Here is a 14,991-nt window from a genome sequence, read left to right on the forward strand (position 1 = left end):
CTCACTCTTCCTCCTGTGTCTCCTGCACTGCTCGACGGGGTGGACGTTTAAGTGCCTGTTAATCAGACAGTCTCCAGGTTTGACTCAGGTGTTACCTTTGTCGGGGTCAGAGTTCAGCAGCCCCAGGTTGTCCCAGTCCCTCCCCAGCAGGTGGTACAAGCCGGTGGTCTTCCCGCAGCCTCCCAGTCTCCGTCCTGCAGACTCTCTCTGATGGCAATCTCACAAACAGTTTTCAGTGTCGTCTTCAAGGACCCTTTGATAATGGACTCAACCACACACACACACACACACACGGGCGCGCACACAAATGGGCGCGCGCACACACACAGCTGATATCAAGGATATGGAATGAATACTCAAATGTTTTCCATAAAATTACCACTACCACTGCTACTACTACTGCATTCAGAGAAAAGTACTTCTACCATGACCAGTGGGACAGGCTGGAGCAAACAGACAGAGGACACCTGAGAGACAGACACTTAAAGCGACACTCCAGAGGAGTCATGTGGTACCAGGTACTACGGAAACGATGCAGAGGAGTTCAGACGGTTCCAATACACAGTAATCAATAAGAGAACTGAGTGTTTAGCAGTGATTGCTCCCATTCACACTCCAATCCAGACGGTGGCGGTAATGTATCTAAAACCACCATGAAGAAGACGAAGAAGAAGAAAACATAAGACAACAGAAGAAGAAGAAAACATAAGACAACAGAAGAAGAAGAAAACAGAAGAAGAAGAGTTTGTGCCGTTAGCTGGTAAGTCTTTAGATTTTCTGTCTCAGTCTGTTTGCTAGCTAGCACCTGCACGGGTTAGCTTCGCTTCTCTTCAGCAGCACTGGATGTAACGTTAAGATAGCTACATGCTAGCTCCTAAAATGCCAACATGATACTGCGATTAGCTTCTCTCCCGCTAGCTGTTAGCATTTAGCCTGAAGGTAAATACGCTTCCATTATCGGACACACCCTTGTCGGCCGGCCTCTTGTCCGCTGTCGGGCCTCCAGAAACAGTCTGTCCATTGTTAACAATATGTTTATCATTCATCAGTCCGTGGCAGTCAGTCTGAACACACATAAAAACCCACGACCCTGATGCGGGCTGCCTCCGTCAGAGTACGATAGCTGAGATTACGGGGAGGAAGAAGCGCCAAACTTCATTCTGGAAATCTCGTATTTAGTGTTTCGCTCACCGTTACACCCGCAGCCTGGCAGAAGACTTGGTGGTAATACTGTTTCTCTAGTTAACTCTAACAAACGGCCGTTAATGGTGCGTGGTCATTACCTGAGCTCGCTCTAATCAAAGCTGTGTACGAGGAGTCTGCGGGCTGTTTGTGAATGTGGCGCATATCTGACTGAACTGCACCAACTTAACATTTCTGAAACGTCCCGAAAAGTGGAGAAACTTGAAACTGGCAGCCATTTGAATGGAGTCTGGCTCGTTGGTCGGTCTCTGTTGTGGCCTCGTTTGATCTGTGATCTGACGCAGTGTGATGAAAACGTTGATGTGCTCTTGTTCTGCTGAGGACTGTTGTCCAAATGTATTTCATCATGTTTTTGCTCTGAATAATCTTAATCAGGTGTGTTTACCTGAGGTCAGACCTGCTGCTGCGTCAGGTTGGACCACTTTTAAATCCCTCACAGCGGGTTAAAACAGAAAAATAGAAATGTCTCTCCTGAAATCACACCTGCCTGCAACATGTTGATGCTTACCTGTGTGTGTGTGTGTGTGTGTGTGTGTGTGTGTGTGTGTGTGTGTGTGTGTGTGTGTGTATGTGTGTGTGTGTGTGTGTGCGTGCGCGCGCTCTCAATCATCAGACTCCTGTTACCATGGAGACCGCTGTTACCACGGAGGACCACGCTGAGGTTGCCATGGAGGACAAAACAGAGGTCCAGGCCTCAGACCAAACCTCTCCTGATGGAGAGCTAAAGAAGGCGGTTAGCCGCCGCCCCCGCCGCCGAGCTTCCACGACCCTAAGTAGGCGAGGCCAGAGAGGGAAGAGGCGGGGTCCAGGTGAGAAGAGGCGCAGCCAAAAGGACAGGAGGCGTGGACAGGAGGAGAAGAAGGAGGGCGTGACGGTGAAGAGGACGTGGAGTGACGGGAAGAGGCGCTGGGATAAGAAACATTACTGCGTGTTCTGTCGGCGGCCGCAGGTGAAGATCGCTCGTCATCTGCTGAGGAAACACGCTGACCAACAGGAAGTGGCGGCTGCCAGCACATTGCCGACAGGCTCCAAACAACGCCACCTGCTGCTGGAGCACCTGCGGTGCAGGGGCAACTACCTACACAACATTGAGGTTGGTTTAGCTGTTTATTCACCTGGTGGGTCTGTTTACCTGTCTACCTGCAGGGGAAACTACCTGCACTAAGGTTCATTTTCCTCACTACCTGCATGTTCATCTGTTTACTTTGACTGCTCACCTTTATTTCTCTTAACCTGTCTGTGTATTTACTTTTCTGTCTGTTTACCTGAAGAGGAAACTACCAGATTTACCTGACTGTTGGTCTGTCTGTTTCCCGCAGAGGAAACTGCCTGCATGACACTGAAGTACGATGCCAGTGTACCTGACTACCTGTGTGTCGCCCTCTCTCCACCTGTGTGTCCCTCAGGTGATCAGACAGGGCAGCGGTGAGATAGTGCCGTGGCGTCAGCCCTCACAGGAAGTGGATGCGAGGAACTACCTTCCCTGCCCGCTGTGCCTCGGTTTCTTCCTTCGTGCTGATCTCTGGAAACATCAGGCCTCCTGTCGGAAGAAGATTACCTCTGACTCCTCTCAGGACTTCGCCTCCACAGCAGAAAAGACCCGTGACTCCGTGAAGGACACGACCTCTGACTCCACAGGTAATTCAGCCTGTGATCCAGCAGAAGAGAGGACCTCCAAGTTCACTGAGGACACGCCGTCTGACCCCTCAGGGGACATGACCACCACAGACCAGACCGGGACCAAACGACCCATGACCTCTGAGCCTAATGTGGATCAGAACATGACCTCTGACCCCAGCGTGGACCGGCCCAGGAAGCGCAGCAGGGTCCAGGCTGCAGCGTCCCGCCTCCTTCCCATCTCCAGCGGAGCGTCTGAGAGCTGCAGTGAAGTCTTGCACCGCATGAATCAGGACCATGTCTCACACCAGGTCTGTACACCTGTCAACCTGTCCATCTGACTGTCTCTACCGGTTTCTTTTAACCCTGTTTTTCCTCTTTCTGTCCAGGTCAAATCCGATTGGTTGATCTGTAAGTATGGAAACAAGCTGATGGGAAACCAAGATGGCAGCCAGCGGAGGTACGACTATGTCAGTCAGAAGCTGCGGGAGCTCGGCAGGTTGCTCCTGGCTGCTAAATCACTGGACTCGGGTGTTCAGACCCTCCAAGACCTTCTGGCTCCAGGCCGCCTCAGCCTGGTGCTGGCCTCTGCCAGAAAGGCATCCGGATATCGGTGGAGCCGCCCTCCTCTGGCGGTGAAGACGACGCTGAAAACCGTTTGTGAGATTGCCATCGGGGAGAGCCTGCAGGATGGAGACTGGGAGGCTGCAGCCAAGACCACCGATTTCTACCACCTGCTGGGGAGGGACTGGGACAACCTGGGGCTGCTGAACCCTGACCCCGACACAGGTAACACCTGAGGCAAACATGGTGACAGGTGCTTAGTTGAATTTTGTTCCAATAGAAAGAGGAGGGACCAGAGTTTGACCATTTCTGTGACTCTAGACTTCGATGGGGCTTTAGGGTTTGCTTTGCCAGTAGAAGAACTTGAATGAGTGAAGTCTTTTATTTCGAGCATGGTCATAGTCACTTCATTACTGATTCAGATGTTAGACATGATCAACCCACCAAACTGCAATGTTTTTTTCAAGTCACTCCAGTAGGAGGAGCTAAGCTGAAGAAACGATGCGTCCAATCAAGAAGTGAGAAGGGATGTAAAGAACCAGGTCAAGAGCAGTCTGACCCAAGACCAGAGGGTGAGTCCTGATCCTTACCTCTGACCCCCAACAATGACCCCTGACCTAAATCTGACCTATGGTCTGACATTATGATCTACCACTAATGTAGAGCTCTAATGCCCTTCATCCCCCCTTACTGCTCATCATGAGCTGAACCCCCAAGCCCTAAACGTGACCCTGATTTCAGACATGACCAAAGAAAACCGTATTACAGAACTCCTTATCTTAAATCTCAAGGTAGAAAGAGTCTCGTGGAGATGCACCGGTCCGACACTGGTACTGGATATCAGTCAGATCCTGACCCAGACATCTGGATCGGGTATCTGTGACAGTGGAGCCGGTCTATAGACCAATCTACTTCTCTGTCAATCTACCAACCAGTTCTGTCTACATCTATGTTAATGTGCTGCATTCATCAGCAGCCGCTGTTACTGTTCTACTAAAATACAGCTGGAGTGAAGAAACATTCGAGCCACCAGACTGATGGTTCAGAGTGTCAGTCAGCACAGAAATAAAACATCAGCCACCGGTTCTGAGTCATTACACTGACAGAAAGGGTTGTTTACATCACGGACACTGTTCATACCTGCTCTGACTTCTGTCCTCTTTTTAAACTTCATTAACAGCACAGAAATATTCAGACAGGAACTGAAACATGACAAGTGCGGAGAGCTTGAGTTTAATGTAAATACTGTGTTTCTTAACGTTCTGTCATCACCACAGAAACACCATAATAAGGCCGTCTGACTGTGGCCAGTTATCGCTGCGATTGACGGGTTACAGCCTAATAATGAGTGTCAGTATTGATCGTAAGCTGATAGCTCAGCATCCTCGTTGCTCTTATTTTAACTTCTCTGAGTAACATGAATATTTTTTCACCTAGAAACAGCTGATATTTCCCAGTATAACGTGTCTAAGGTGTAGTTACAGACTTAGGATTTATTTAATTTCAGAGACATGGTCAAAATACAGTAATATAACCATAATTGTAACCATATAACATCAAACAAGTTTAACATTGCAGTTTGTCAATGAAACACATTTTATCGGGGGTCCACTCAAATGACCATCCTGTGGGTCCCGACTCACTACATTAAACATCTACATGCTCTGCTTTTAGGCCACAATGCTCCAGTAACTTTATCGAAAGCCAAAGTGACTTGATTTATTTGGAGGCTGCAGTTTGTTGCTGCATTTCAAAGTCTAAGATCGGATTTTTCCCAATTTAGTATTAAAGAAGGAAATCATAACTACTGTAATTTCCGGACTATAAGCTGCTACTTTTCTCACACGCTTTGAACCCTGCGGCTTAAACAACGAAGCGGCTAATCTATAGATTTTTACAGGCTAACGGCCTCCAGGGGGCGCTCTAGCAGGAAACACAAGAGCAAGACAGACAGTGGAAGAGATAATGCACTGAGGAAAACGCTAGTTCGATTGTGTTTTCTGGTAGGCTAACAGGGTACAGTTGCTAGGCTGGTTATGTTTTTTAACCAGCCGTGTTACTGCACTTTAACTGTCGTTTTACTGCTGTCGTTGTACTGTCAGACTGCTCCCCCCGCAACCCGGCCCCGGATAAGCGGAAGACAATGGATGGATGGATGGATGGATGTACTGCTGTGCTACTGCAGTTTTATTGTCGTTGTACTGCTGTGCTACGGCTGTGTTACTGCCGTGTTATAGACACTGTTTGGAAAAAACATTTATTTACGGTCATTAAAAATTTAATAATCTTGCTGTGTGCCATCTTTCTGTATAAATATTTCATGTTACAACGTGGGCACCTGCGGCTCATAGACAAGTGCGGCCTATATGTGTACACATCTTTTTTTCTTTCTAAGTTTAGTTGGTGCGGCTTATATTCAGGTGCACTCATATTCAGGTGCGCTCAATAGTCTGGAAATTACAGTAACTGGAAATCCTTAACACTGTTTTAAAAATGGGCAAAGAGTTGGAGTGAGGGTGGAGCTGAGGCTGAATGAAACCTGCCTGCTGAACTGTCACTCAGTGACCACAGCCATAATCATGCAGAACTTTAAACCTTAATATCATTGAAACCAGTGAGTTCTATAAATATATTAATTCCTGTACAGTCGTCATGATTAGCTATAGAGGCCAAAACTGTTATTTGTAGCAGGCTGTAAACATGTTTTTTTCTGCTGTACACTTTTTAATATGGGGGTCTATGGGGATTGACCCACTTTTGGAGGCATCCTCAAAGGTACATGGACTGAATGTATGCAGCTGAACTTCTATCCCAAAGACTCTGGGAAGTTAGGATGCTTGAGTGATACACTTTTCCTATCTGAGGTTAACATTTACTGAGGAACTGCTCACCTGTATTGACTTTTTCCCCAGTCAGGTCCTATCCCTAGTTACCATGGTTACCAAATGGTTACAACAGGATGTACAAGTTGGGGATCTTCTTTGATTTGGCCCCTGAAACACTTGAGACTCTGATCCCCTTTGTGTTTTATGCACAGAATATTCACTAGATGGTGCTGTTTGACCTCGTGTGTCTCTGCCTGTCCTCAGTTCTGTCACAGGGCAGTAACCGACGTATGACCGCAATCCCACCAGAGGCCAGACTACAGACTCCAATTACAGGTGGGTTCTCCTGGTTTTAGCTGACCATAAGTTCATTTCTGATATGTGTTTTGAGGTCTTCTTATGCTTAGGAGATTTGCATTGTCTCATGACCTTTCTGTCTGTCTTTCAGTCCCTGCGGCTCCCAGGAAGGTCCGACGTCGCCCATGGTCTTCTGCAGAGAAGGAGGCAGTTTGGAGGCAGTTGGGAGTCCACGTGCTGGTGCAGTCAGTGCCGGGGAAGGAGGTCTGCCAGCGGTGTCTGGATTTGGAGCCTGTCCTCAGAGGGCGGCACTGGAAAGACGTAAAGAACCAGGTCCACAACCAGATCCAGAGCCAAAAGAAGCAGCAGTTCCATGCTCAAATGGACCTTCAGGAGAACCAGGAACAACAAGACCAAATCCAAAATCAGAAGAAGCAGCAGTATCATGCTCAGACAAATCAACCCGACCAGAACAACATTCAGAATAAGAAGAAACAACAGTACCACATCCAGATGGACCACCAAGACCAGGACAACATTCAGCATAACAAGAAACAACAGTACCAAACACACTTGGACCACCAGGACCATATTCAAACTCATAAAAAGCAACTGTGCCATGTTAGATTAGACCACCAGGACCATACTCAGATGCATAAAAAGCAGCTATACCAAATGGATGAGCAGACCCAGGAACTGCAGACTGCCCTGGAACGGGAAACGTCTATATTGACTGGTACACTTTACGGACCTGATGGGCCACATAGAGCCCCTGGACAGTCTCTGCTTGAACGGGACCCCACCATCAGTCCTTACCCCCTTCCACATAGGACCCTGGGGCCTCACATGGACCAGCTGCTGTCCAGAACAGAGTGGACTGACGAGTCTTTGGCCCAGCACTACTCCATCAGCAGGCCTCTGGACAGGAACCTACTCCCAGATGCGTCTCCAGGAGGACCGCCGGCCAATCCACTCTCTGGACATGTCCATTTCTGATGGACAGGCCCACGAGGTCCCTGAGCAGTAATGATTATAATAAATAAGGAGACATAAAGTCTCCTTAAGGCCATCTGTGATAAGTCCCTGAACTTCCTATATAAAATGAAGTAGGCCTGCACTACAGGAGCTTAAAGGCCAGTAAATTAAGGAGTTCTACATATTTATTTAACGTTTGAAACTCACCACATTTCAATGTAAATGAAAATCTATGTTAGCTCCACTTTTTCCATAGTTGTCTGTCCCACAGCTGAACTGCTCTCTCTTACCAAGCAGAACATATATGTGGCACCTGGACCAGTGACCGTGGTGCCACACCTGGCCCACCAAAGCCTCCATCGGCCTGCAGAATATTAACGAATTCATAAAATGCACACATGGACTCACCAGTGGAAGAGGCCCAGTCCATCCTGAGAGTGATCGTCAGTTAGCCCGCCAACCCTCAGCAACAAGCCAAAAAGTTCTACAGAATCTGATTATTCTTCTGTCACTGACACACCCCCACCTGTCAACCAATCCCTTCATCCACCCTTTTACAATGAAACACTGAAATCCAAGATGGCACAGGGCTATGAGGAAGTGGTGAGACCATCCTGTCTGAGCAGAAAGTCCACCGTTTGAAGTCAGTTTTCTTGCTTATAGTCCATGTGGCACTCGGGGCAGGTCTTCAGACGTTGGACTTTAGACCAGTCTTCAGACCTTGGACTTCCATGTTGTAACAGCTGTGAAAAAAACTCAACTGACTCACAAAACTCTCAGGTAACTCACGGTAAATTCTGTGAGAAATGTTTTTTGGTTTCTGTAGTTTTTTTCTCTGCCAAAAGATGATTTTCCCCCCAAAGACTGCCGAAAAACCAGAAGAGTTGGGAAGTCGTACATGAGAAAGGAGATGGCGAGATGTGGTTCAGTTGGTACCAGCAACAACTTTTGACAGAGGAAACTTGGACTTTAGATATATGATCTGGATGCTTCATATGAGTGTTGTGTTTTATTATGCTCTGTGCTTGAGTCTTGTGTGTGGTCAAATAATTTCAAAATGTCGACTCAGACCTGAAGAAAATACTGTTAGGCGCTGACCTAAACGCCGCTCCAAGCAACTTGTCGTACCGTTACAAGGGGAGGTAACTCCACACTGTTCAGAGAATCACTGAGTTCGTCTCTTAGACACACGACAATTGGTTTTGTTTTCATTGGTCAGCTGTTGCATCAAGTGTCAAACTGTGTGTGTGTGTGTGTGTGTGTGTGTGTGTGTGTGTGTGTGTGTGTGTGTGTGTGTGTGTGTGTGTGTGTGTGTGTGTGTGTGTGTGTGTGTGTGTGTGTGTGTGTGTGTGTTGCTGGGATCCCAGCAGGTTTTTTTTCTTTCTGAGAAGCACTCATTTACTGGTAGCTGAACCGAGGGCTTTGTATCGAGCACTGACTGCAGGCCTATAATACACTGAACACAGTGTATTATAGGCCTGCAGTCGACCTCAAGGTCGTGTGTGTTTTGTGTTTCTTGTTGTCTGCTGATGGCTGAAATGTTAACCCTCTCAGCAAATGACTGGTTGATGTTCGAAGTACAGACGGATTCCTTGTTGCACCGTTCACACACTGATGGCGCAACATGGGGGCAGTTTTGGGGTTCAGTATCTTGCCCAAGGACACTTCGGCATGTGGACTGCTGAGGCCATGGATCAAACCACCGACCTCCTGATGGGTGGATGGCTGCTCTACCTCCTGAGTGGCAGCCGCTAGCCTCTATCTATTGGCTTACCCTAAAAGAAGTACTGTGAAGACCCCGGCAGAGGTCAGTGTTCCTGTAGACATGGAAGAAAACGATTTATAGTGCGACGCTGGAACCAGACACTCAGGGCTACTATCTGAGCTCGAATACAGTGTGGAGGATTCACTCTGTACGGAGGAGGAAGAGGCCGTCACAGATGACCGTGACGCCCAGCCGCCCTCTGCCGGGTGACGGCCGGTGATGCTGCTGCAGTAAATGTACTTCAGTGGAAACAGACGTGGCCGCTGCAGATTTCACAGAGCAAACGCTCTGAAAGTGCTGAATCTGACGTTACAAAGGAAACGACATAAACATGAGACGTTACACCAAAGCTCTGGGCCACATGTGGACGGTGGAGAGCTGAAGACGCATGAAGAACAACCACGACCAGCGTCTGAGCACAGTAAGTACAACAGCCAGTGTGACGTCATGCAGTGCAGCATGTCTTCATGAGGCCCACTCAAGACTAGCTTAGCACATACGCTGCTCCCGTTAGCAGGTGGTATGCTGTCAGAGTTTAGCCTGGCGTCAGTAGCTCTGCGGACAAGAAAAAAATAAAAATGAGTTTTACTTGTTAGAGTAGGTGTTAGGATGCCTGCAGTCTTACTCACACAGAAGTTTTCTAATTGACGGCCTTTGACGTCCTCCACTCCTCGTTCCTTGGATGTGACACATGCTGTGAACTGCAGACTCTTATCCATCAGGCTGGCCTCGCTGACGCTTTGTTGGTTTTTTGCAGACAGTATCACCGACAGCCGTCAGCACGTCTCAGATTCTACTGGACGAGACGGTCGTCGGGTTCAGGGCGTCAGAGTGGAGTTCCTTCGGCTGACGGCACCGCAGATCCACAGAGAGGACCGATGAAGCGACTCTGAACTGATCTCATGAACGTTCCTCACACAGTTTCCTCTGCGGGGGGGTCAGATCATCGTCCAGCTGACAGAATCTCCGCAGGGAGCATTCGAGCGTGCTCATGTGTTTCTTCAACACTTTGTGAATAAAACTTTGAACATGTGTCGACTGTTGTTTGTTCTGTACGTCACATTCGTCAGTGAGTCCAAGAACTACGTCAGTCTGTAATCTGCGTCTGTCACCGCCGAGCGTCTGTTCATTCAGACGACCAGGAGGCCGTCACTGTCCCTCCACTGCTGCTCCTTTACAGGAGGAGGAGGAGGAGGAGGACGCCGCCGTGGCCGTGGCAGCCACAGACTCTGCTACTTGTCACCTGGACCAGAACGACAGATCTGTCACATGACCTCTCTGTGTTTGTCTCCTGTCTCTCTTTGATCGTTAGAGAGAGACAGGAGACAGACAAAGCTGATGAAATTGGACCAGGTTTCCTTCAGTCTTGTTTCTATCGGCTTGTCTGTCCATGTCATTGATCAGCGATCAGTGTTATGAGACGTCGTGCAGCTGACGCCTGGTGCACTATGGGATACGCTGAGGTCTGATTACTGGGGGAAGTGTGTCCTGTGTTTCACCTGTGGGACTCACCTGTCCACCACCCACCACGTGACCTTGCGCTGCAGACCAGGGCTGACTGAGCCGGGGTCTTTTGGGACCAGGTCCAGGTTCAGGTTCAGAGGAGCCCCACCAGAGGCGCACCTGGAAGAACTCTGAGACAGCTCATAATGAACGCAGGTGAAATGACGGATGAGGCCGCTCAGGTGACAGAAAGACAGAAAACCGTTTCTGACGCTGGCGTGAGAGACACGTGAGTGACGTCATCACATCCGGTCACGTAAAAGGTCTTCCGTCATCACGTCACACCACACACACGGACTGCAGGGGGCGGTGTCTGTCTTGATGAGGCCCCTCTGTGATTGGTGGGGTGAGGGAGCATGTGTGACGTCAGACGGTGTTGGGGAGGAGGAGGTTTTCCGCAGTGACTCCGTCCTGTCTGTCTGTCTCCCTGTCCGTCTTTCTCTCTGTCTGTCTCTCTGTCCGTCTCTCTCTCTGTCTGTCTGTCTGCTCTCAGCGACCATCGTCGATCGACCAGATCGATACACTGATCGATTTTAACCGGAACACTCAATCAGCAGCAGCAGCGCGGGTCGCTCGTCACAGCGGGAACATCGCGCGCCGTCTGAGCCCACAGACCGACCTCCATCTTCATCCTCTTCATCATCATGTCCGGCACCAAAGAGGAGGACCGCAAAGGCTCGAGCGAGTGGCGGGAATTCTTCTGGAACCCGCGAACTCACGAGCTGATGGGCCGAACTGCCTCGAGCTGGGGTGAGTCCCGTCCATCTGTGTCCCCCGTCTGTCCCTCTGTCTCTGTGGCCCTTTTCAAATGAACTCAGCTTCATTGACACGAACACATAAAAAAAAAAAACTCAGATGATCAGTGATCAATAAGCCTTCTCTCCACCTCTGATCAATATTCCGCGTTGGTCCGATGAAACTGTTGCTGTGGAGAAAATAAAAAGCAGATGAATCAATAATAAAAAGAATCGATAGTTTTGGCTCTCTCTGATATTCAAATGCACAGATCTTTATTGATCTCTCACTGCATGAACACTGACGTTCACTGAAAACCAGATAATAAAATCATGAATGTTAAAGTTCAAATTAAACGTCATATTATAGAAATATTAGATTTTAGCAATGAAATAAAGATCCATCACTAAAGGATGGAAAGATAAATAGAGACGACGTGACGACACGTGTTCCATTAACACGTAGGATATCGATAGGACTGATCGGCTCATATATTGATTGATTGATCACTGAGGTTACGTCACGTTTCTCTCGCTCGCTTTCTTTTTGTTAAAATCTCTCTTCCTGTTCATCACTTCATACAATCTTTAGTCCAAACCGATGTCATCAGATGTCTCATTTTGTCCAAAACCTAGAGACTAAGGACGGGAAGTCTGAGACATCTGGAAAAACTGAAGACAGACAATGAGACGAGGACTGTGATTGGAAAAGGACTCAGATCATCAATCGATTAGCAATTTTCTGCCGATGGACTAATGGTCCGATGAAAGATGTGATTTTTCTACATGTCTTATGATCGGGACGTAACAAAGATCTGAGATGAAACTGTTCTGTCTGAACCTGCAGGGGAAGTAATAATAAGTAGTACTGTGAAGTTACTTCACAGTATTGTTAGCGATGGCAGTTCTGGCTCCTTTAAGAGAGCTGCTTCTCTCGGCTCTCATCAGAGAGACGCCTCTTTCGGCTCCAAAGTGGCTCCTCAGATTTTGTGTTGCTGAAATCAATTTATTACCAAACTAATGTCAAATTATGTGTAAGATTAATTACTAATGTACAAAACATACTTTATATCAAATTTTATTGCATTTCCTGCAGTCACTCATTTTCTCACCTTTCCAGCATTCTGTCTCTCTGTCTGTCTGTCTGCCTGTCTGTCTGTCTCTCTGTCTGTCTGTCTCTCTGTCTGTCTGTGTTTCTGTCTGTCTGTCTCTCTGTCTGTCTGTGTTTCTGTCTGTCTGTCTCTCTGTCTGTCTCTGCTCTGTCTGTCTGTCTGCCTGTCTGTCTGTCTGTGTTTCTGTCTGTCTCTGCTCTGCCTGTCTGTCTGTCTCTCTGTCTCTGTCTGTCTGTCTGTGTTTCTGTCTGTCTCTCTGTCTCTCTCTCTGTCTGTCTGTCTGTCTGTCTGTCTGTCTGTCTGTCTGTCTGTCTGTCTCTGTCTGTCTCTCTGTCTGTCTGTCTCTCTGTCTGTCTGTCTGTCTGTCTGTCTCTGTCTGTCTGTCTCTCTGTCTGTCTGTCTCTCTGCTCTGTCTGCCTGTCTGTCTCTCTGCCTGTCTGTCTCTCTGTCTGTCTGTCTCTGTCTGTCTGTCTGTGTTTCTGTCTGTCTCTGCTCTGCCTGTCTGTCTGTCTGTCTCTCTGTCTGTCTGTCTCTGTCTGTCTGTCTGTGTTTCTGTCTGTCTCTCTGTCTCTCTCTCTGTCTGTCTGTCTGTCTGTCTGTCTGTCTGTCTGTCTGTCTGTCTGTCTGTCTCTCTGTCTGTCTGTCTGTCTCTGTCTGTCTGTCTGTGTTTCTGTCTGTCTGTCTGTCTGTCTGTCTGTCTGTCTGTCTGTCTGTCTGTCTGTCTCTCTGCTCTGTCTGCCTGTCTGTCTCTCTGCCTCTCTGTCTGTCTGTCTCTGTCTGTCTGTCTGTCTGTGTTTCTGTCTGTCTCTGTCTGTAATCCCCTCCTGCTCACTGCGTACACACTGAAGCCGCTTCACATCTTATAGTTGACCAATCACGTGCGGCTTGAACAGAAAAAAGTGGAGAAAGAAATTCAATTCAATTCAATTTTATTTGTATAGCGCCAAATCACAACAGAAGTTGTCTCAGGACACTTTCCATATAGAGCTGCTACAGACCAAACTCTTTATCTACAGAGAACCAACAATTCAAGAAACAAAAAACCAAAGTGTCTCCCTCTCTGACTCGATCGTTCACTTCAAAGAGCGGCTCTAAGAGCCGTTTCGCTCGCGACGCGTCACTACAGTCTGTGTGGAGTGAAGCGTTACCGATCACGCGACGTTCGCTGTCTTTCACCAAAATAACTAAAGTGCGACAAGCATCATATATCACAGTTATTGGACATCAATGATGGACGGCCCCTCTCCCCCCCGTGTGAGACGGTGGGGGCTTCAGCAGCTCCTTCGCTAACAGACTGCTGCCACCACCGACCGCAGGCCCTTCATCGAACAGCTGTTAAACTCCAGCTCATGTCGCACCGAGTCCATCACGACACCACAGACCTGCTGTCTGCACTGATCTCTTATTTATGTCATCATACGCCAACATCCAGGACATCTGTCCACTGTGTCCCTCAGTCTTGTCTCACAGGCATCACTGCGACCTGAAGCCTGTATTTACGCCTCAAGTCTATTTTTACGACAACACACCCGCAAGAGTGAGGCTGACGCAATTAATATATTAATGAATTAATATATTTATCTACATCTGCAGAGTGCTACTCTCCACACAAACGCACACACACATATGCGCACACAGTGTTGTCAGCGTGTCGTCAGCGTGTCGTCAGCGTGTCGTCAGCAGTGTCGTCAGCGTGTCGTCAGCAGTGTCGTCAGTCGTAGTGATGTGTCGGTTGTGAGCGAAACGGCTCTTAGAGCCGGCTCCTGCACGGGAGCCAGAGCGGGAGCTGCTTTGTTTTGTTTTTGTTTGTTTTTCTCAACTTTCTTTCTGTTCAAGACACACGTGATTGGTCAACTATAAGATGTGTGGTGGCTTCTGTGTGTACGCACTGAGCAGGAGGGGGAGGGGTTACAGACACACACACACACACACGCACACAGCAAGAGAGCCGAGCCGTGAGAACCGGCTCTCTTAAAAGAGCCAGAATTCCCATCTCTAGTCAGCAGTGCTGTTAGCGGTGCTGTTAGCAATGCTGTCAGACTGGGCTGTTAGCGCTGCTGTTAGCAGTGTTGTCAGACTGGGCTGTTAGCGCTGCTGTTAGCAGTGTTGTCAGACTGGGCTGTTAGCGCTGCTGTTAGCAGTGTTGTCAGACTGGGCTGTTAGCGGTGCTGTTAGCAGTGTTGTCAGACTGGGCTGTTAGCGCTGCTGTTAGCAGTGTTGTCAGACTGGGCTGTTAGCGGTGCTGTTAGCAGTGTTGTCAGACTGGGCTGTTAGCGGTGCTGTTAGCAGTGTTGTCAGACTGGGCTGTTAGCGGTGCTGTTAGCAGCGTCGTCAGAAGTGTTGTCAGACTGGGCTGTTAGCGGTGCTGTTAGCAGCGTCGTCAGAAGTGCTGTCAG

At 48.4% G+C, this 14,991-nt stretch overlaps 2 protein-coding genes across 6 annotated transcripts in view; both read left to right on the plus strand.

Moving 5' to 3' along the window:
* Nucleotides 1-689: 689 nt before the first annotated feature.
* LOC139351631 (uncharacterized) lies at nucleotides 690-10,278 on the plus strand. 3 transcript variants are annotated; one of them, XM_070993608.1, is made up of 7 exons: nucleotides 690-760; nucleotides 1,817-2,296; nucleotides 2,610-3,131; nucleotides 3,210-3,609; nucleotides 3,852-3,956; nucleotides 6,474-6,545; nucleotides 6,658-10,278. In XM_070993608.1, exons 2-7 carry the CDS (start codon nucleotides 1,829-1,831, stop codon nucleotides 7,500-7,502), a joined length of 2,412 nt encoding a protein of 803 aa, XP_070849709.1. In that variant the 5' UTR covers nucleotides 690-760; nucleotides 1,817-1,828; the 3' UTR covers nucleotides 7,503-10,278. The 3 variants fall into 3 exon arrangements, with proteins under 3 accessions (XP_070849709.1, XP_070849710.1, XP_070849711.1); XM_070993609.1 differs by lacking the exon at nucleotides 3,852-3,956 and having other exon boundaries at nucleotides 735-760; nucleotides 6,658-7,787; XM_070993610.1 differs by lacking the exon at nucleotides 690-760 and having other exon boundaries at nucleotides 2,197-2,296; nucleotides 2,523-3,131; nucleotides 6,658-7,787.
* Nucleotides 10,279-11,109: 831 nt separating this feature from the next.
* The window catches only part of atp1b2a (ATPase Na+/K+ transporting subunit beta 2a), a 67,380-nt gene continuing 63,498 nt past the window's right edge, over nucleotides 11,110-14,991 (plus strand). For 2 of the 3 annotated variants that reach the window (XR_011603559.1, XM_070992753.1), the window contains exon 1: nucleotides 11,118-11,499. Coding sequence is in view for 2 of the 3 variants with exons in the window: in XM_070992753.1 (XP_070848854.1) it covers nucleotides 11,394-11,499 (106 nt within the window). In the remaining variant the exon portion in view is untranslated. Of the gene's footprint in view, nucleotides 11,500-14,991 lie in introns of all 3 variants that reach the window. The other variant, XM_070992754.1, reaches the window with a different exon arrangement.

This window comes from Chaetodon trifascialis, chromosome 23 (genome assembly GCF_039877785.1).
Source record: "Chaetodon trifascialis isolate fChaTrf1 chromosome 23, fChaTrf1.hap1, whole genome shotgun sequence".
NCBI lineage: Eukaryota > Metazoa > Chordata > Actinopteri > Chaetodontiformes > Chaetodontidae > Chaetodon > Chaetodon trifascialis.

Bases quoted from the DNA above. Each gene is read 5' to 3' on its own strand.
- LOC139351631 (XM_070993608.1), top strand. From the start codon at position 1,829: ATGGAGACCGCTGTTACCACGGAGGACCACGCTGAGGTTGCCATGGAG. The intron at 2,297-2,609 runs GTTGGTTTAGCT...TGTGTCCCTCAG, and splicing joins ACTACCTACACAACATTGAG to GTGATCAGACAGGGCAGCGG. The intron at 3,610-3,851 runs GTAACACCTGAG...GTTTTTTTCAAG, and splicing joins GAACCCTGACCCCGACACAG to TCACTCCAGTAGGAGGAGCT.